The 20,840-nt window shown below is 44.8% G+C and overlaps 1 protein-coding gene and 1 long non-coding RNA gene across 2 annotated transcripts in view; one reads left to right on the top strand and one right to left on the bottom strand.

Annotated features, from left to right (window-relative positions):
• Window positions 1-18,782, bottom strand: part of ZNF76 (zinc finger protein 76) — a 31,796-nt gene extending 13,014 nt beyond the window's left edge. Inside the window, exons 1-2 of the mRNA XM_082847343.1 lie at window positions 18,699-18,782; window positions 93-261 (exon numbers count right to left, since the gene is read on the bottom strand). Coding sequence (XP_082703469.1) covers window positions 93-165 — 73 coding nt within the window. The 5' untranslated portion in view covers window positions 166-261; window positions 18,699-18,782. The remainder of the gene's footprint in view (window positions 1-92; window positions 262-18,698) is intronic.
• A 324-nt stretch (window positions 18,783-19,106) lies between these two features.
• On the top strand, window positions 19,107-20,788 carry LOC309967932. The gene is made up of 2 exons (XR_014326546.1): window positions 19,107-19,244; window positions 20,668-20,788. It is a non-coding gene; the product is annotated as an uncharacterized lncRNA (long non-coding RNA).
• The last annotated feature ends 52 nt before the right edge of the window (window positions 20,789-20,840 follow it).

Raw genomic sequence — 20,840 nt, 5'->3', positions numbered from 1 at the left:
CAGAGCAGGTTGTGGCAAGCAGGCCGGAAGGCAGGGTGGTCGTGAGACTCTGGGACGGGGACAGGGTGGGATTCTGAGGTCCCCGGAAATACCTTTGATAGCTTGCTGGACGTAGGCCGTCGTCCCGTCACTGAGGGTCACCGTCTGCAGCCCCAAGCTCTCCATGGCAAACTCCTGCTCGTACACTCAGACATGAAGTTGTCTTCTTCCCAGCACTGAGAGCCACAGCTGAGGTCAGAGATTTCCTTTGGCGTCACAAATCTGAGAAAACGGACAGTGTCATATTATGAGCTGCACGGCTTCCTCCTGCCGCAAGGACACACAGTGACTGTGAAGGAGGCCAGCCAAGAAGAAAAAGAGGTGAATTTTTCAAAGTAGAGAACTATGTTGGTTTTTATTAAGAGAGTTCAAAATATACACACTTAAGGATTCTAAAGGTTGAGCATGCAAGAGAAGCATGCCAGCCAAATTGATTGTAAAGTAAGATTTCATTAATCAAAACCCACTTTTAAACTCGCTCCCCTTAGAAGGGAGCCCCACTGAAGGCAGGCGGCCAACCCCACTGCTGCTGGTTCTCTGTGACCATTCTGACATCTCTCCTGTGCTCAGGTCTATCCATTCACCAGCCTTGTAAATATCACACAGGCATCACAAACAGCACAAGTCCCCAACAGAACTCACAATGTTCCCCACCCCAAGAACTGTTCCACTCCCAGTATCCCCTATCCCAGGGATGGCATGTCCAGCCACCCAGAATCAGTGGGGGTCATTCTTTTTTTTTTTTTTTTTGGCCACATGGCTTGAGGGATCTTAGTTCCTGGACCAGGGATTGAACCTGGGCCCTCAGACTGAAAGCACTGAGTCCTAACCACTGAACCACCAGGGAATTCCCAGTAGGGCCATTCTTGATTCCTCCTTTTTCCTCAGAAGTCTAGGTACACCACCATCTTACAACATACACAAAAATTAACTCAAAATGGATTAAAGAATTGAATGTAAGACCTGACACCATAAAACTCCTAGAAGAAAACATGGGTGGTAAGCTCCGTGACATCAGTCCTGGAATGATTTTTTTCGGATTTGTCACCAAAGCAAAGGAAACAAAGGCAAAAATAAACAAATGGGACTAAAAAACTAAAAAGCTTCTGCACAGCAAAGGAAACAATCAACAAAATGAAAAGGCAACCTATTAAATGGGAGAAAATATTTGCAAATCATGTATCTGATAAGGGGTTACTATGCAAAATATACAAAGAACTCATATAACTCAATAGCAAAAAGCCAAACCATCCAACTGAAAAATAGGCAGATGATCTGAAAAGACATCTTTCCGAAGAAGACATATAAATGGCCAAAAGGTACATGAGAAGATGTTCAACATCCCTCATCACCAGTGAAATGCAAATCAAAACTACAATGAGATATCACCTCACACCTGTCAGAATGTCTATTACCAAAAAGACAAGAAAAAAACAAGTGTTGGCAAGGATGTGGAGAAAAGGGAACCCTTGTGTGCTATTGGTGGGAATGTAAATTGATGTAGCCACTATGGAAAACAGTATGGAGGGTCCTCAAAAAATTAAAAATTTGATCCATGAATTCCATTTCTGGGTATTTGTCCAAAGAAAACAAAAACCTTAACTTGAAAAGATATATGCACCTCCATGTTCACTGCAGCATTATTTACAATAGCCAAGAAGACATGGAAACAACCTAAGTGTCCACTGACAGGTGAATGGCTAAGGAAGTTGTCACACTCACTCACACACACACACACACACACACACACACACACACAATGGAATATTATTCAGCCACAAAAAAGAATGGAATCTTGCCATTTCAATAACATGGATGTACCCTGAGGAAGGACATTATGCTAAGTGAAATAAGTCAGGCAGAGAAAAAACAAACACTATGATCTCACTTACATGTGGAGTCTTAAAAAAGAAAACTAATGGATTCATAGATACAGAGAACAGATTGGTAATTGCCAGAGGCAGGGGTTGGGGGTAGGTAAAATGAGTAAAGGGAGTGAAAAGGTACAAACTTCCAGTTATAAAATAAGTCCTGGGGGATGTAATGTACGGCATGATGACTACAGTTAATAATACTGTAATGCACATTTGGAAGTTGCTAAGAGAACGGATGTTAATTAGACTTACTGTGGTGATCATTTCACAATATATACAGATAGCGAATCATGTTATACACCTGAAACGAATGTAATGTTGTATGTCAATTATACCTTAATTTAAAAAATTAAAAGATAGACATGTCTAGGTACCTAATTTCAGATGAGTATCACCTTGCACCTCTTGACTAATGTAAGAGCCTCCTAACATATGTCCTCAATAAATCGTTACCTGTTTCCTATTCATTTTGTAATACTGTGTCAGAATGTCTATGTACAGATCTAAATCTACCACTTCCTTGATTAAAACTCTTCAGTGGCTTCCTATCATCCTAAGAATTCATTCTCCTTGCAGGCAAGGCTGGTCACCTTATAAGTCCCTGCAGCCCTGGCTACTACCTCTTCCTGGCACTCACAATCCTGGAGTCACCTACTTCAGTACTTGTCACCTACTTCAGTACTTATCACTACCTCTTTAACACATGTTGCCTATACAAGACTTTGGGCTCCAGCCTGGCTCCTGGTTCACTGTGGGCTCTCCACAATTCCTTGTTCAGTGACTTACCAGGTCCTTGTGCCAGAAGGGAAGTGCTGGAGTGTCCTACTGGCAGCACTTGCTCTGCGTCTGCCGTAGTACAGAGCGTACTAGAGCCTCTGCTCTAGGCTCAGGGCTTAAGATTCTCTTTGCCACCCATCCATAGAATTCTCCTGGACCTGGAGTCTGGACTTCCTGCTTGGTTCTCACTACCTGCCAGCTGATCTCAATCAGTGCTGCCCAAACTGTCTTCACATCAGGGCACCCAGAGAGAAGGATATTTGTATGTCACACTTTGGATGCTGCTGCTTGAAGCCAGGAGCAAGCAGCTAGGGCTTTGGCAGCCCAAAGGGCTGAGTGGATCAGTATTTTGACAAAACTATGGCCCAGCTGTGACACAATGGTTGGGATACTCTACCCTAGACTTGGCATCTTTATTCATTCATTCTGTCCATAAACATTTACTGAATGGGCTAAGCTCTGGGGATAGCAATACTACTACCACTAATAGTGAATACTGCTGGAGAGCTAACCATGTACTAGGCATTTACATATAGTAACTCGTTTAATCCCCCAAATGGTCCTTTAATTAAATACTATTATTATCCTTATTTTACAGTTGAGGGAGTTGAAGCCCAAGCCATTAACTTGTTCAAGGTTGCACAGCTAATAAATGGAAGAAGAGGATTTGAATCCAGGCCATCTGGCACCAGAGTGGGCTCTTAAGTAATCTACTCTGCTGCCTAATACAGAGGTTTTTAGCTGGAGTTTATGAACCCTGAAGCCACCTGGTAAAATTTTTATGGTGTGTGAGCTTGTACATTTTTCTGAAGAGGGGAGAGTCCATGACTGTCATCTGAATCTTACAGGGATTAAAGGAGATAAAGAACCACTGGCCTAGGAATTCCCACATCTGACTCCTCTTCTTTGGTCTACTAGGATCCTGGCAGTGACCCCAATGTTGCCCAGAGTCCTGATAACCCCCACATGGTCCCTATTTCATGAAAGCTCTGGTCCTGGCCTCTTTTCATCTGCTCCAGGACCTTCAACTTTCATTCTCTTGATCAGGGAGAGAAGTTCTTTTGGTAACCTGTTTTCATATAAACAGCATTGTGTCAGAAATAAGAATACACCTGAGAGACGTAGGTCGGAAAACAAAGCAGACTGTAGGTTGAAAAGGGATTACAAAATGGCCTCAGATCTTTATGGCTGGGCCCTGTGACTGCTGAAGCAATGGTTGGTTTGATTTAGCTCATCTGTATTCTATTGAGACTTTCTGAGGAAAATCTGTGCCATGGTTAAAAACACAGGCTCTGGTGTCAGCCTTGGTTCTGATCCAGACTTTACCTCTTTGACGCTGTGTACCCTTGGAAACTAACTGAACCTCTCTGAAACTTAGATGCTACTTCTAAAAAATGAGGATAATCGTGGCGCCTTCTTCAAACGTTGCTGTGAGGATGAAATGAGGTCACATATGTCAGCATTTAGCACAGTGATGGCACACAGGAAGTACTCGAGAAATTCTGGCTCTGAGGAAGAGGATGGAAGAGGAACCAAAAGGGATATGCTTTTGAAGTAATGGGTATTTCTAAAACAGCCAAGAGTACTGGCAACAGCTCGGGACCAGAAGTCTGCAGAAAGTCTTTTAACCTCGATTCTATCTTCTGTGACTGCCTCTTAATCTGTAAAATAAAGTGTTGGTCCAAATGACCCTAAAATCCTGTCCATTGTTCGTGCTAATAACACTTATCAAATATATAGTCCTTAATATGTGTCAGCTGCTGTTCAAAGCACTTTACCTATATTAACTCTTTTAATCTTAAAAATAATGCTATGAGGAAGTAGGTACACTATCCTCATTTTACAGATGAGGTGACTGAGGCTTAGAGGTGGAGTAATTTGTCCAAGGTCCCAGAACTAGTTAGTGCTGAAGCCAGGATCAAAGCCAGACTGGCTGGCCGCAGAGTTCATACCTCTCAATATCTGGTGCATTTCTTCCTTTTGCTAATCTACCGTGACACAACATCAGCTCTCAAAACGCTTGAATACTGGTTGTTTAGCTTTTATCTCACCCACTGCAACTTAAAACCAGTTCTTCTAGACCTGGCCACATGGAAAGAGGGAAGAGCTGGTAGCCACATTTCCCAAAATAACACTTTTTAGACTCAAAGAAAACAAATCTCCACTCTTTTACATGTTCTCATGTCCAGGCTAAATACAGTTTTCCTCCTTAAGCCTCATAATATACACCTTTAAAACAGTCTACTCTTGCTTTCCTACCTTTCCCTGACCTCTGAAGCTGCTTTCCAACAGAGCCTGACGGCAGGTGAGGAGAAGGTGCTTCCCAGCTGCCAGGCATGTACAAGTGTCTAATTGCCATTTTTTTCCCTTTCTTTTGTTAAATGATGAATCCTCCTGTGCCAGTACTAAACCAACAACAGTGACACTGGCAGAGCCAAAGAGAGGCTTGTGACTGCCTCAGGATGGCTGGGTCTGAGCAGTTCCCGCCTGTACTTGACATTTCAGATTCATAACTCCCGTGGCCCTCTGAGAAAGAGGAGGGGGAGCGGGGGAGCAGGGGCAACTGCTATGTTTTCTCCTTGGAGGGTGTAAGTTATACCAGATCCCTAATGACCTGAGCTGGGTATAGGGAAGAGCCAGTCTGGCGGAAAGGGGGGAGTGGGGAATAAGAGCATGACAAAAGGTAGGGATGAAAAGGGAGACGGACACTCCCAGAATTAGCAGCAAGTCCAATTCCTGTTTGTTGCATTTTTAAATGAACTTAACCTACTGTTTGCTCTGATGCAGGAAACAACCTTATGGCTTCATAATATATAAATGTGTTTCCTATTGTAAACATAAATTTAAATTACCAGTGATATAACATTTAGAAAAACTTTCTAGACACATAGAATCTTTAGGTCTCTCTATGAAAAAAGATGTGCTTAAATTGCCTCCCCAAAGCAGAAAAGTAAGAGAAATGACAGATGGGAAATGAAAGAGTAGCCACGTATTTGTGCTTCTCCACTGTCATGGTTTAGATCTAATCTGATCCACACCCAGGCTGGGCTTCGCCTTGACTACAGGCACCTGTTCACTAGTCTATCATTTTCTGCTAACCTGAACTCCCTGGTCCTTGGAGCAAGGCTTTATGTACTCTGCCTCAGCCAGCCCAGAGGGCAACTGTATTGAGAAGCCAAAAAAGAGAAAAACAGAACATTTGCTTGGAGAGAGAAGAATGCTCAACTTTGAAAAAAAAAAAAAAATGACAATTTTCACTCAGATAATTCTTCATTTGGAAATATAGAAAACTTCTCAGAGAGGACAAAGCGACATTAGGTTGGGAGGGATGAAGGCTGAGGGAGTCAAGTAGCAAACAAATTAGAACGGGATTTGGAAGAGCTGTAGTAAAATGACTCAGTATTTGTGATTATAGAAGAAGACTTCAATGCACACACAAAAAGCCTAGTGAAACAGGCTTGGTTCTGTGGGTTTCCAAACACTAAAGAGAACACAGGAAATTAATAACAGAAACATATTTAAAACATCAGCTAAACACCTCTTTCCAAAAGGCACAAAGATGTTAAAAGCCCGAAGTACTTTTTAGTATGGTTCTTATTTGGCTACTACAATTTTATAGGTTTGAATTAGTCACAGAAAAGGGAGTATTTAGGCAAAGTGGATTATTTTCAATTCCAAAAGGGCAATGAAAATGCATACTCCTTTACTGCAGAATGGCATTCATTTAAACTAAAACGGATAACTTAAAAATTTAATTTTCGGCCAAATGTTTAAGTGAATTTTAACACCTTAGTTTGTAAACATTCAACAGAGCAATCATGGGGGAGTTTCAAACCCACCTTTAGTCCATGAAAAGAAAAGTGCAGAATAAAGGCAATTTGGCAGGGTTACCCTAAGGATATCACTTTACATCAACAAGCAAATTAATACAGATATGGTGAGGTTACATCTCAATTGTTTCTGGAATTCAGCTTGGGATCACTGCTGGCTTGAGAAGGGCTATTTGAAAACGAAACATTCCATCAGCATCAGGAGGAACTGGATCATCACGGTTATTTAGACACGTCATGTTATTTAAAACATCACCCTGGGACAAAAAGGTTCCATTTATGTTACCAGTTCATCAAAATGGAACAACATCCAGATCTCAACCAGGATAAGCAGGGAGTTCTGGACTTTTGAAGCATAAGAAAATCAAGTCAAAAAGAAGAGTTGGCTTAAAAAAACCCTCGACGGGGTCCTCCCTGGTGGCGCAGTGGTTGAGAGTCCGCCGGCCGATGCAGGGGACGTGCGGGTTCGTGCCCCGGTCCGGGAGGATCCCACATGCCGCGGAGCGGCTGGGCCCGTGAGCCATGGCCGTTGAGCCTGCGCATCCGGAGCCTGTGCTCCGCAGCGGGAGAGGCCACGGCAGTGAGAGGCCCACGTACCGCAAAAAAAAAAAAAAAAAAAAAAACAAACCTCGACATTAGGGGAAAATACTAAAGAAATAAAACATAACACGTGATATTAAAAACACATATAGGGCTTCCCTGGTGGCGCAGTGGTTGAGAGTCCGCCTGCCGATGCAGGGGACACGGGTTCGTGCCCCGGTCCGGGAAGATCCCACATGCCGCGGAGCGGCTAGGACCGTGAGCCATGGCCACTGACCCTGCGCGTCCGGAGCCTGTGTTCCACAACGGGAGAGGCCACAACAGTGAGAGGCCTGTGTACTGCAAAAAAACAAAAACAAACAAAAAAAAACAACCAAAAACACATATAACTGATACATAACTAATAAGGACCTACTGTATAATACAGGGAACTCTACTCAATACTCTGTAAGACCTATATGGGAAAAGAATTTAAAAAAGAGTGGATATATGTATAACTGATTCACTTTGCTGTACAGCAGAAACTAATACAATATTGTAAACCAACTATACTCTAATATAAATTTTTAAAAAACACATGTAACTGAACTGTACACTTAAAAATGGTTAAGATGGCAAATTTTATGTTCTGTGTATTTTTACCACAATAGAAGAAAAAACTAGGTAGAAAAGAAAACCACATGCAGACACTTACAAACCTCCAAAACCATTATCAAATTCCCACTAGACAAATAAGGCTACAATATGAATTCACATAAGCAAAAAACACTAATATTAAAAAAAGTTTAATTAGTAATTAAAGAACAAGAAAGAATAATCATGATGATATTATACTTATCAAATTACCAAAAATCAAAGTAAAATTATTCACATCCAACAGACAATGAGATATCACTACACACCTATTACAGGAGCCAAAATTCAAAACACTGACAACACCAAATGCTGGTGGGAATGCAAAATGGCACAGCAAAACGGTATTCTGCAAGACAGGCAGTTTCTTACAAAGCTAAACATATTCTTACCATAAGATCCAGAAATCCTATTCTTAGGTATTTACCCAAATGAGTTGAAAACTTATGTCCACAGAAAAACGTGCACATGGATGTTTATAGCAGCTTTATTCATAATTGCCCAAAACTGGAAGCAATCAAGATGCCTTTCAATAAACAAATTGTGGTACATTCATACTATGGAATATTATTCAGCAATAAAAAGAGCTATTAAGTCACAAAGAGACATGGAGGAACCTTAAAATGCATTTTGCTAAATCAAAGAAGCCAATCTGAAAAGGTTACATACAGTATCATTCCAACTATATGACATTCTGGAAAAGGAAAAACTATAGAGACAGTGGAAAGATCAGTGGTTGCCAAGGGTGTAGGGCGAGGGGAGGAGGGATGAACAGGTGGAGCACAGGTCATTTTTAGAGCAGTGAAACTATTCTGCATAAATCTGTAATGGTGGATAACTGACATCATACGTTTGTCAAAACCCATAGAATGTACAACACAAAGAGTGAACCATAATTGTAAACTATGGACTTGAATTAATAATAATGCCTCAACATTGGTTTATCAATTGTAGCACATATACTACACCAATGTAAGATGTTAACAGGGGAAACTGGGAACTGGGGGCAGGGGGTTGGGGAAGAAGGGAGTATATGGGAACTCTCTGTACTTTCTGTTCAGTTTTTCTGCAAACCTAAAACTGCTCTAAGAAACAGTCGATTAATTACAAAAAAAAAAAAAAAAAAATTGAACCATCAGTGTTGGCAAGGCCAGGAGAGGCGGGCGCAAGCGTGCATTGCTAATGGCACTATAGGGGCTCCGGGTTCTCCAGAGAACAATCTGTCAATGCTTAACCCCACCAGGAAAGGTTCAGGATCTGAGATCTAATCATCTCATCTTCATAATTCATCCCACGAAAAGAATGGACAGAAAACAAGAGCTACTTGCACAGGATGCTTGTTTAAACGTTTCAGACAAGAATCACGAAGACCATCTGGATTAGTGGAGGAGGGTTAACAATCAACGCTAGGTGAAAAAAGACGAGGCTGAACACTCATCCAGCTCCAACTCGCAGAAACCTAAACTCCAAGTGAGAAGAGGGCAGAAGAGGCCAAAATGAAATGAACAGTAGTACTAAAAGGAGGGGGTATAATCTTTAAAAAAAAAAAAAAAGTCGCTGAAATGAAAAGATACCAGCATTGAGCTGAGAGGCAGCTCTACAGTGGACACTAAACCCGTCTGCTTGGTTGCCCAGCTCCACCCTCTGGGAGTTCTCCTTTACTCTCCCCACAGCCTTCCTATGATTGATACTACTGGCATCTCATCCCTCCTTGGTTCTGCAAAGACAGATACCTATCCTTCCTCTAATTTATGCCAATTTAAGTACTGAGGTAGGGAACTTCTTCCTCTAGGATTTTTTCTTCCTTTCTTCTCTTATAACCACCAGAGGTCCAGTTACTCTTTAAAATATATCATTGTGGTATTCTTCAAACTGGGCTGTGTGGTGCTTTGTGTGTCTTGTGGAATAGAGTGTCACAGTGGGGCCCCATGATTCAGTATCCTATGTTGAAGGTAGTCTGTATATTCTTAACTCAAAGCAATGTCCCTGTGTGACTTCCCTGGCTGTCCAGTGGTTAAGGCGTCACTCTGCCACTGCAGGGGGTGCAGGTTTGATCGCTGGTCGGGGAACTAGGATCCCTCATGCCACGCTGCGGCCAAAAAAAAGGAAAAAGCAATGTCCCTGAGGCTGTGGGGAAACAGGCACAGTCCTACATTGTTGGTGGGAGTATTCATTGGTATAAGCTCTATGTCGGGCAATTTGGCAGTTATCAATCAAAATTACAAATGTACACACCATCTGACCCAGCAACTTCATGTCTAGTCTACAGGTAGACGTACATGTGTGAAAAATGGCACACGTCCAAGGTTATTCATGGCATCCTTGCATGTAATAATAGCAAAAAAATTCCAAACAGCATAAATGTCTATCAATATAGAACTTCCTTATTATGTAGACATAAATAAATGAGGATGCTCCTTACATACTGACATGGAAGATCTCCAAAATATATTGAATAAAAATTTCAAGGTACAAAACAGTTCCTTTTGTATGCTGCCACTGCCATAAAAAAATCTATGGAAAGACAGTGAAGCAATTACTAACCAAGGTGGAAGGATAACTGAGTGACGGGCACAGCGATGGAAGGGTGACTTTTCACTGCATATCTTTCACACTTACAAAAAAAATTTTAAGCCCTGTGAATGTGTTACCTATGTAAAATAAATAAATAAAAATATAAGAATAAAAGAAGAAAGTCTAAAAACAAGCTTTGCACTCCTTGTGTTGGCTAGAGGAATATCTATGATTCTCCCCTAACAAGGCATGGCTACTCCAGGCTGACAGGATAGATTCCATGATGTACCAGTTTGTAGCAAAACCACATCTGAAAACTCAGCTTTCCAATTCATGGATGCCATTCTCACTATCAGATGGAAACCTGATCAAGCTGAGCATGAAGCAACGGCAAATCTACACAGGAACTGAGGACATACTGGCTCCCCAGCCTGGTATGTCCCCAGGCTGGTCAAGAGGGTGGGTCTGGCTGAAGTGGCAGATAAGCAGGGGCTGCTTTTCTCCCTCACTGCTTCTGTGGCTTTGGGACAGTACCTCCTAGATTGAAAGGATGATCTTCTCAGACAGAGAGAACTTTGGTCTTAGGTACCCCTGCCACACCTTCTACATCTAAGGCTTGGGTCAGTTCTACAATCTCAAGGAGCTCCCAGTTCCTTGAGCTTAGCTTAACTGCATGGGTCTCATGCTTTATCAGCTATCCCAAAGCAGCAGGGACTTCCAACAAATGAAAAGTTATGCAGTGAGAAACAGTACCAGGCTAACAAGTTACATCTGGGCTTCTCTGAGATGAACCATTACGGAAGGCAAGCGTTAACCAGGAAGCAATAGAAGAAGCGCTCTGACTTCCAGCTGGTGTCAGTCTAATACACTGAAGCTTTGAAACATCCCAGATCTTTCTGAACTATAAGTGAGGAGCCCAAGTAGGCCCTGCACTTCGAGCAGCAAAACAGAGACATAGGATTTGTGAGACCCTCACACGGACACTCACATTTCCATACCTTGATTGATAGCTGCCAGGGCAAGAGGCATCTGAGGTTTTGTCAGTAGCTTAAGGCCACCAGTTAAAGATAATAGCTTCAGGGCTTCCCTGGTGGTGCAGTGGTTAAGAATTCGCCTGCCAATGCAGGGGACATGGGGTTTGAGCCCTGGTCCAGGAAGATCCCGCATGCCACGGAGCAACTAAGCCCATGCGCCACAACTACTGAGCCTGTGCTCCAGAGTCCGTGAGCCTCAACTACTGAAGCCCGCGAGCCACAACTACTGAAGCCTGCACGCCTAGAGCCCACGTTCCACAACGAGAAGCCACTGCAATGAGAAGCCCGCGCACCGCAAGGAAGAGTAGCCCCAGCTCGCCACAACTAGAGAAAGCCCGTGCGTAGCAACGAAGACGCAACACAGCCAAAAATAATAAATAAATAAAATAAATTTATTTTTTAAAAAAGATAATGGCTTCAGCTGCACTTGGATTTGTAGCTCAGTTGTTCTTTTTTTTTTTTTATTACTCACCAGAACAAAATTTTCCCATTCTGTTAAGTGAAAGATGCTAGTTACATATCCACTCTAATTTTGTGAGTGACCGGATCATTAAGATGGGTTATATCTCGTATTTTATAAATTAATTAATTAATTAATTTTTGACCGCACTGCACAGCATACAGGATGTGGGATCTTAGTTCCCCGACCAGGGATTGAACCTGTGCCCCCTACAGTGGAAGTGCGCAGTCCTAACCACTGGACCGCCAGGGAATTCCCTATATCTTGTATTCTTGTTTAGCTGGTCAGAGACTCTCCTTAAAATATAAGCATCAACATCTAAATGACACAAGGATTAGACGTCTGTGCTTCCAGATGCAGTGAAGGGATTACTCTGCCAGGTTTTTTTTTCCCCTTAAACTCAACTTTCTTGGGGTGAAAATCACACATCCTACTTTCTGTTAAACTGATTATAATTTAAGTTCCTGGAGAGCATGCATTTCAGCTTAATCAGCACCAAACAAAGAATGTGCCCACAGATACTAAATGAATAATACTACTAGGCCACATAACTAACTGAACACTTTAGCTCAAATTTGAATCCTAAATCAACCCTACTTATTGTGAATTAGATCTAATTGAGACCAGATTTGAAACCCTTCATCTAGGGACTTCCCTGGCGGTCCAGTGGCTAAGACTCTGTGCTTCTAATGCAGGGGGCGCAGGTTCGATCCCTGGTTGGGGAACTAAGATCCCACCTGCTTCGTAGTGCGGCCAAAAAAAAGAAAGAAACCCTTCATCTGCTACAGAACTATAAGCTCCCTAAGAGAAGTTCCTGGCAGAGGAGTAAATGCTGAGTGCAAGAATGAAGGAGCGTGGGGGACTTCCCTGGTGGAGCAGTGGTTAAGACTCCACACTCCCAATGCAGGTGGCCTGGGTTCGACCCCTGGTCAGGGAAGTAGGTCCCTCATGCATGCTGCAACTAAGAGTTCACCTGCCACAATTAAGGAGCCCACAAGCCGCAACTAAGGAGCCCATGTGCCGCAACTAAGACTCAGCACAACCAAATAAATATTAAAAAGAACGAAGGAGGGAAGGAACTGAGTCCCACCACCCCAGCTCTTCCTCCAGCCCTAGCTAGGATGCCCACTTTTTCCTCACTTGGATTACCATCTTGCCTCATCTCCGACATCCACGTAGTTTTCTCCCAGACCCAGGTCAAGAACAAGCTTTCCCTGGCCAACACCACACCAGACCATCAGACTCCAGTCTACTCCCTCTATACTCAGCAGTGAAGCTACACCAGGAGGCTCGTCTGTAGTGTTCCACGAGGGCACGGATGCATCTCTCTGTCATCGGATCCTGAGTCCAGTGCCCAGAACATGGCAGGCACTAACTGGGTATTGCTTTAGCAAAGGAAGGGAGGCCTCTTACCACCAACGCCACTACACTGTGTAGAGCTCAGCAGTTTCCAACATCCTCTCAGATATACGTACAGTTATATTATCTCCCTTGCTCTATGCACTACTTCATCGACTCTCACACAGGAGGAGCTGAGAAGACAACTCATTTCTAGTCTAAAGCTACCATTTTGCAGATGAAGAAACAGGCCAGAGCTGCCAGAGGAGTCTGAAAGGATCACAGAGCACCTGGTGGCAGAGCCGGGTCTCACACCTGAGCCACTAGTGTTCTTCCCACCATACTCCTTTGTCTCTTGCCCAGTAATAGTGTTCTTTCAGTTCCCAGGAGGGCAGAAATTGACTAGCAAGTCCAACAGACTTGTATATCCAGCTGCTTATTTAACATCTTCACGTCCAAAAACATCTCAAACTTGACATATTCAAAAGTGAATTCCTTATCTCCCCTTCCTACAATGTATCCTTCTTCCAGGCTCCCCCATTTCAGCAAATGCGAACTCCATCCTTAAATTGCTCAGGCCAAAAATGAGGGAGCCACCCTCAACTTCTCTATTTCTTTTATATGCCACTTCCAATCCATCAGCAAATCCCATTGGGTCCTCTTTCAAAACATATCCAGAATCCAACCACTTCTCACTCTTGCACTGTTTACCTTGGGTACAAACTACCAACTTGTCTTGCCTGGACTATTGCAATAGTTTCCTAATCAGTTTCCTTGCTTTCACTCTTGCCACCTACAACTCATTCTCAACATAGCAGCCACAATGATCCTTTATGTCAGATCATGTCACTTGGGTGCCTAGGACCCTCCAATCGCTCCCATCTCACCCACAATTCACAAAAAATCCAGGGGCCTATAAGGCCTAATATGATCTACCACCAATCCACTCCCACCTCCACATCTCTTGCTATGTTTCTCCTCTCCACCCTACTGCAGCCATACTGACTGGTGTCCTCATGTTTCTTGAATATACAAGGCATACTCCTGCCTCAGGGTTTTTGCACTTGCTGTTCCCTCTGACTGGAATATAATTCCCTCAGATAAATGCTTGGCTCACCTCAACTTCTTCGGGTCTTTGCTCAAATGTTGCCTTTTCAATAAGACCTTCCTTGACCACCCTACTTAAAACTTAATATCCTGGTTTCTGGTACTGTTTATCTTCCTTCTCTGTTTAATTTTCCCAATATATATTTTACTTGTTTATGGTATGTTTCTGCCTCATCCCAACAGGTGAGCTCCTCAAGTCCTGGAACTTTGTTTTATTCACTGCTCTATCCCCAGGTATGAGAAAAGTATCTGGCCTCCAGCAGATATTCACCAAACATTAGTGGAATGACCGAATGAGTGAATGAATGAATGAACCTCCATACTTTTAGAATCTCCCAGTAATCTGAAGGGTTTAGGCCAGAAGGGGAAGACCCTAGTTGAGCTCTGATCTCTCCCTCACTTCCCCCACTGTCTCTCCCTCTTCTCAGGCCCAGTCCAGCCCATTAACACAAGAAACCACACCTGGGCTGGGAAGCAGGGCAGGACCAAGGCCACAGGTGCTTGTTGCCAGGATGATACATTTCTGCAGTGTGCTAATTTTTGAATTTAGCATCATGATATCTCACAAACAGAAGAGGTCAAAAATAGGTTGGGACTAAATATACTACTAAACCAAGATAATAGTACTGACTCAGTAACAGCAGCTCGTTTGTTTTGATATATTTTGCAAGGAACAGTGCTAAATTTGCACTTGTTCACCTAGCTGTCCTCTTCTTTTTTCTCCAATTTTTTATTATGGATTTCAAACATACATAAAGGTAGAAGGAATAGTATAATGAACTCCACGAACCCATTACCCGACTTCAACAATTACCAACATTTTGCCACTCTGATTTCTTCTCTTCTCTGATTGTCTCTGCAACCTCTGCTAAATATTTCATCTAGCTGTTTTCTTGAGAACTGGTCTACATATGACAGACCCTGGCCTTGTTACCACTGTATACTAGCCACTATGTCAACCAGTCTCTCTAGTCTAACCAGAAACACAGTAAAAAGAAACACTTACACCCATTCCCCCACCCAAGCTATGACTAAAAAAGGAAGTGTCTAAATTCCAGAATGTTTAAATCAAGGGACTTGCCCATTATCACGTTTGGAGGGATTTGGGGAGAAGGGTTGTTGTAGCTACAAAGTAGATATAGACACTAGCTGTTTTCACTTGTTTGGACCTGATGCAGAATTTCTGAATGAGTTCATTCAATCCAGTAAGTATTCACTGACTACCTGCTAAATATGTGGGACAGGATTAAGATAACAAAAGATAAAGAAAACCCAGCTTCTGTTCTCAAGGAAACCACAGTGGGGGTGGAGGGTGGGTGTTGGGTGAGAAGAGTACCCAAATAACTAAGATCCAAGGCAGAATATGTTCTATAGCCTAAGAGAGATTAAACAAATCTAAGGCGAAAGCTCCTTTTAAAGAAATCAACCCACAAAATTTGCAGACCCCAAGATTTATGCCTTCCTTAACTCTAAATCTGCCCTCTGCTGAATTTACTGCTATAGAGCCAATAAGTATATTATTGGGAATTTGGGAATTCCCAATAATTCCCAAATTTGGGAATTTGGTGACCCACAGAATAGACTTTTGGAAGTGGATCTTTAATGTCACATTTTGCTACTCACCATCCAGTCCTCTGGTGGGAGGGGACTGGAAAGTCCTCCCAGGGCTTGGAAAACAATGGGGCTAACTGGTGTTGACACTCAAAGCATTCTACCCTGAGGGCATATACAGCAAGCAGCTTCATAAACCGGATAGAAGAGTGGAAGTGTGTCAAGAAGACTTGGCTACATTTATTCAGAAGGATTTCCAAGATCTCTCTTCTTGCTACCTAAAGGACTGTGATCTTGGTGATCTATTATCAGAGGTTCCCAGAGAAAAGTGTAGTTCTCTGGACAAACCAGGGAAGTGTGGTTGGCCATGCTGTGTGTGAAGGAGAGAGTGGCAGGGAGAGTGGAAGAAGGGGCAGAGCTGGGATGGGAGAAAGGTTTACACCATAATCAATGCTACCAAGATTGGTGAGGTGAGGATGCAGGTGAGGATGAGGTGAGGTGAGGGAGAAAAATAAGAGTAGGGCAGGAAAAAGGCACTGTGAGAAGGGATAGGGCACAGGAAGGGGGATAAGGTAAAAGATGATTCTGGTTTGAAAAGATCACTGATGAAAATGAGAAAGATGCTATGAGATCCCAGAATCTAAGAGGCAGGATCTCACAAGATATTGAAAAGGGTATGAAGAGGAGGGATCTTAGCATGGGAGGGTGTATAGATTTTGAAGGATGGGTTCATGTTGGAATGGAAGGGGCTCATTTCACTGAAGCTGGGTGAAGCACTCACTAGATGAAGGGCTAACTTAGATGAAGGTTTTGAGTAACAGGATGTGGCTGAGGATGGTAGAAGGGAAGCAGCTGGAACACTCATAAGAGATTTCCAATCTCTTATGTATATGAATTCCTGGGGGTAAAGGATTTAACAGGATGAGAGGATTTGGGATAGAGTGCCACTGAGGTGGGAGACACCTTAGGGTAAGTTTAGGGTAAGTGGGAGCTCCAAGGACTCACAGGGTGAGAGGATATTTGGACAAAGGGTAAAGAGAGGTATTAAGGTGCAGGGGTCTCAGGACACGTGGGGTCAAAAGTCATGAACAATGGGTTGAGGAAGTCACCAAGCCATGGGGCAAAGGTTAAGAGAAACCTTAGAAGTGATGGGGAAAGCGTTGGTGTTGGGCTTAGAAATTATTAGAAAATAAGGAACAAGGGGCTGAGAGTGACCTGGAAAACTAGGTAGGTTTAGGGGCAAGAGAAGCAATGGATCAAATGAGTTTTGAAGACTGTGGGTTCAAATCCCAGCTCTGCTACTCATCTGGGTGAGTTTCAGGTTCTTCATTTGTTTAAAACCAAACCAAAACAAACAAAATATGGGAAATAGTGGTAGATATATTGGGGTTGTGAGGGGAAACAGTTTACACATACAAAGCTTGGTGCACAGTAGGTGCTCAGCCGTAAGTGCCAATCATTATTAAGGAGATAGCAGGGTAAAAACCCAGAGAGTGAGGAGGCCACAGCAGAGATAAGAGGACAGTGATTCCAAGAGCTCGGGGTGGGGGTGGGGGGGTACCAAAATAATGCAAAGTGTGGCCCCTGTGTTCATTATCTGTTGACTCCCTAGCACCCAGGACACAGTAAGACCCACAAGAGCTTCTCAGCATATACTTAAGGGCTCCCATGGGCTAGGCCTGGTACCAAATGCTTTGAATGCATTATCTCAAGCACTACTATTATCCTACCCTAGGAGAAGTGAAGACTGAGGCTAAATGGTGTGCCTAAGGTGCCATACTTTACAGGCCAGAGTCAAACTAGAACCCAGATCTCTTATCACATCAATACCCCAAGCTGAAGCACTCTTATCCTGCTTTGCAAACATGTTAACTGATGAGGCCTGATCAAGGGAAATGGGTATGGACTATTAAGAGTGTAGGGGGGTTGCAGGAGTGAGGGAATAAGGTTCAAGAAGCAAGTGGACCCTGGGCTGAGATTACAACAGTAAACTTCTAGTTAGGAGTACAGAGTATAAAAATGATTGCAAACAAATATTATCTTGACTGAGAATTGCAGAACGTCACAGCTGGAAGGAAACTCTGAGATCATTTAACCCAACCTTATTATAATACAGATGAGAAACTGAGGTCCAGAGCGAGGAAAGGACTTTTTCCAGGTTCCCAAAGCACAACGGTGGCAGGGCTAGGACTTGAATCTGGGACCACACACTCAATCCAGATTCTCTGATGACTCCAACTATATCTACTTCATATTCATCTCTATATCTTCCTGAGCACCAGCTCGGTGCTAGGGCACTTGTAAGTCACGTGTTGATTAACACTGGGGGGCTGGAGTGCAGAGAGGGATGTCCGTGGAGGTGATTTTAGGATGAAGGGGGCACATGGAATGAGGATCATGAAGTTACATGGCAAAGAAGGGATTATCAGATACTGAGGGTTATGTAGAAGATAACTGGGTGGGAAACTATTTTAGTAGGTATGGCTTAGGAGTTACCAGGAAAGGTTTGGGGGGAGTCACCAAGTTTGTGGGGGAACACGGGGTAGAAGTGGAGGGGGTTACCAGACCAGTGGGGTCACTGACGTTTTGGGGGATGTAGGGATCTCGGGTCGTGAGTCACTGGTTTAGAGCTGAGGGTGGTGGGTGCCTGGGCAGTGCTGGGGAAATTCCTGGGTTGGCAGAGTCAATGAATAAGAAGTGAGGATTACCTGGTGAGGTCTTAGGGTCAGTGGGTGGGGTGTGGGGGTCACAGAGGTTGAGGCGGGCGCAGTCACGGGGTGGGGTTTGGAAGTCATGGAGGAGGAGTCACAGGACGGAATGGAGGGGCAGGGATGGGGGCCAGAACCCGGGGTGGGGGAGGATCAGGCCGCCGTCCAGCCTCCCGGCCACCGGGCTAGGGCCGGAGGAGGGTGGGCACGCCGGGCTCGGGACCTTCCCAGGGCCCTGCGCCCGCCCGGCCTCCCACCTGGGCACGGTGGACCCACTCCCCGCAGCCACCAACCTGACAGCCCCCGAGGGCGACTCCGCCGACAGACCGCCATGCAACGGGCCCCGCCACCAGCGCCGGCCCCGCAACCCGCCTGCGCCATAGCCCGCCCGCCCGCGCGCAGCTTGCCTCGCGCCATATCCAGGTTCCAGGGCCGCCGCACTTTCCTCTCCTCTCGGCGCGCCTCAACCGGGCCCCGGAACCCGTATAGAAAATACAGGGCACGCTCCACCCCGCACCCCCAGTCGCCGCGACCGCCGTCCTACTTATCCCGGTTCCCGGGCCGCTGGAGCCCGGGCAGCCTGGCTCTGAACGGTGCCGGTGAGAGCCCCGCCCCGCCCCCCGGCCGGGGTGACGCGCAGCCCGCAAGGCCAAGCGCCCGGGGAGGGCGTGATGACGTCACGACGCCCCGGTCAGGGACTGGGCGCGGCTCGCGAGCCGGGTCGTCTCTATAGCAATGAGGAGCCGCCACCTGTCCTTCCGAGGGATTCGGTCCACCTGAGGCGGGAGGCGGGAGGAGCCCGAGGCCCCGCGTCTCGTCGGCCGCCTGCGGGTGAGAAGGTGCGCTTTTGGATGGGGGGAGGAGCGGAGGGGCAGATTGTGAGGGAGGCCGTTCTCGCGGCTGCCACTCTCCGCACCGGGGCCACGGACCCTCTCCTCGCGGCTCAGAGCCCCCAGGCGTCCTCCTGCGCCTTACGGTCCCGAGGCGCTTTACTGTGCGCAGTCCGCTGGCACTGCCTACGATCTATGAGCCACGCGGGTATTATTAGCTCCTTATTGAAAAAGACGACGTCGAGGAGTCGTGAGGGACTGGCCTCTTTAGGGAGGGCGCCCTGAGGGTGTTCTTCGGTTCTCTCATTCCCCCGCCAGCCCCACCCGCAGCCTCAAAACCAGCTGCTCCCCCTTGTAGGCTCCTTTCGGGGTGAACAAAGCCAGGCCCTTTTACTGTTTCCCCCTCTCACTAGGGAGGGGCTGTGCTTGGGGAATTTTCAGACACCTAGGGGAAAAGTAAAAGAGAGTGAGCTTTTGGTAAAAAATTAAAAATAGAGACGTTAGATGAGGAACTGGTAAACGTTGCCTCTTAGGAGAGGAATTGGGGTGACTGGAGGAATGAGGTGAGAAACTTTTCTCCCTCTCTGCCCTTTTAGACTTTAAGTCCTTTCTTTTGTCTCCTCTCTCCCCACCCCCCAAAATTAACTAAAAAACATTTTTAAAGGAAGTATGCCAATAAACTGGAAACATTTACAAAGTACTGTGTTTGGGGCCCATGGTAGCTAGAGATGCCATTGGTGGTTCCTTTCCTCCCTTGTCTAAAGAGCTTAACCACAAAGCCTCCACTTCAATTTTAGACATTCTCTGTTCCGCGTCTTACTGCTTTTGGCACAATTCCAGAGATGGGACTGGGGCTCCAATTCTCATCAGGTTCTCAGTTTAGGGGGGCAGTGACAATTGTTGGCCCATTCTTTTTCTCTTTTTTTTGGCCGTGCTGCAGGGTATGGGGGATCCAAGTTCCCTGACCAGGGATCGAACCTGCGCCCCTGCAGTGGAAGTGCAGAGTCTTAGGCACTTGACCGCTGGGGAAGTTCCGATGGCCCATTCTTATGGTTATATATATTATAATTAATCCTTTCTGCATCTCCAGGTATAGAAATAAACAGCCTGACCTTTAAGATGCCCTCTTTCTGTTCCTTTCTGGTGGAAGTTTGACAAGTTATTTTACCTAGATACAAAGAGAACATAGTAGCTTGTCCTGTAGCATAAACTTCTGGTTAGACATAGAGCAGGGACTAGAACTCAGGTTGTCCTAGTTTGTCCGTCCCCCCCCCCCACCTTTTTCCATAATAAAAAATACATCTGTCCTTCCTCACATTCCTTGCAGATCCTAATTTGATTGGCTAATCACCTCTCCCATTACACAACAAAAACTCTGGGAAACTAGTGTCTGAATTTGAAGTATTAAGATTCTGATGATGGGTAATTTCAGGTACTCGGGAGAACTGGGGAGGAAGATACTTTAGAGTGGAGGATTGAAGATCATTTCTAGTAACTTCTGTTCTTCCTTTGAACCCCATCCCCACAATATAACGTATAGGCTGGTGGTCTTCAGACATTTTAAAAATGGACTCCATATAAGAATTTTAAAGAACTGTGTACCCC

The sequence above is a fragment of the Leucopleurus acutus genome, assembly GCF_964270905.1.
Source record: "Leucopleurus acutus genome assembly, chromosome: 10".
NCBI classification, from domain to species: domain Eukaryota; kingdom Metazoa; phylum Chordata; class Mammalia; order Artiodactyla; family Delphinidae; genus Leucopleurus; species Leucopleurus acutus.
This window is presented reverse-complemented; position numbering and strand designations above follow the sequence as displayed.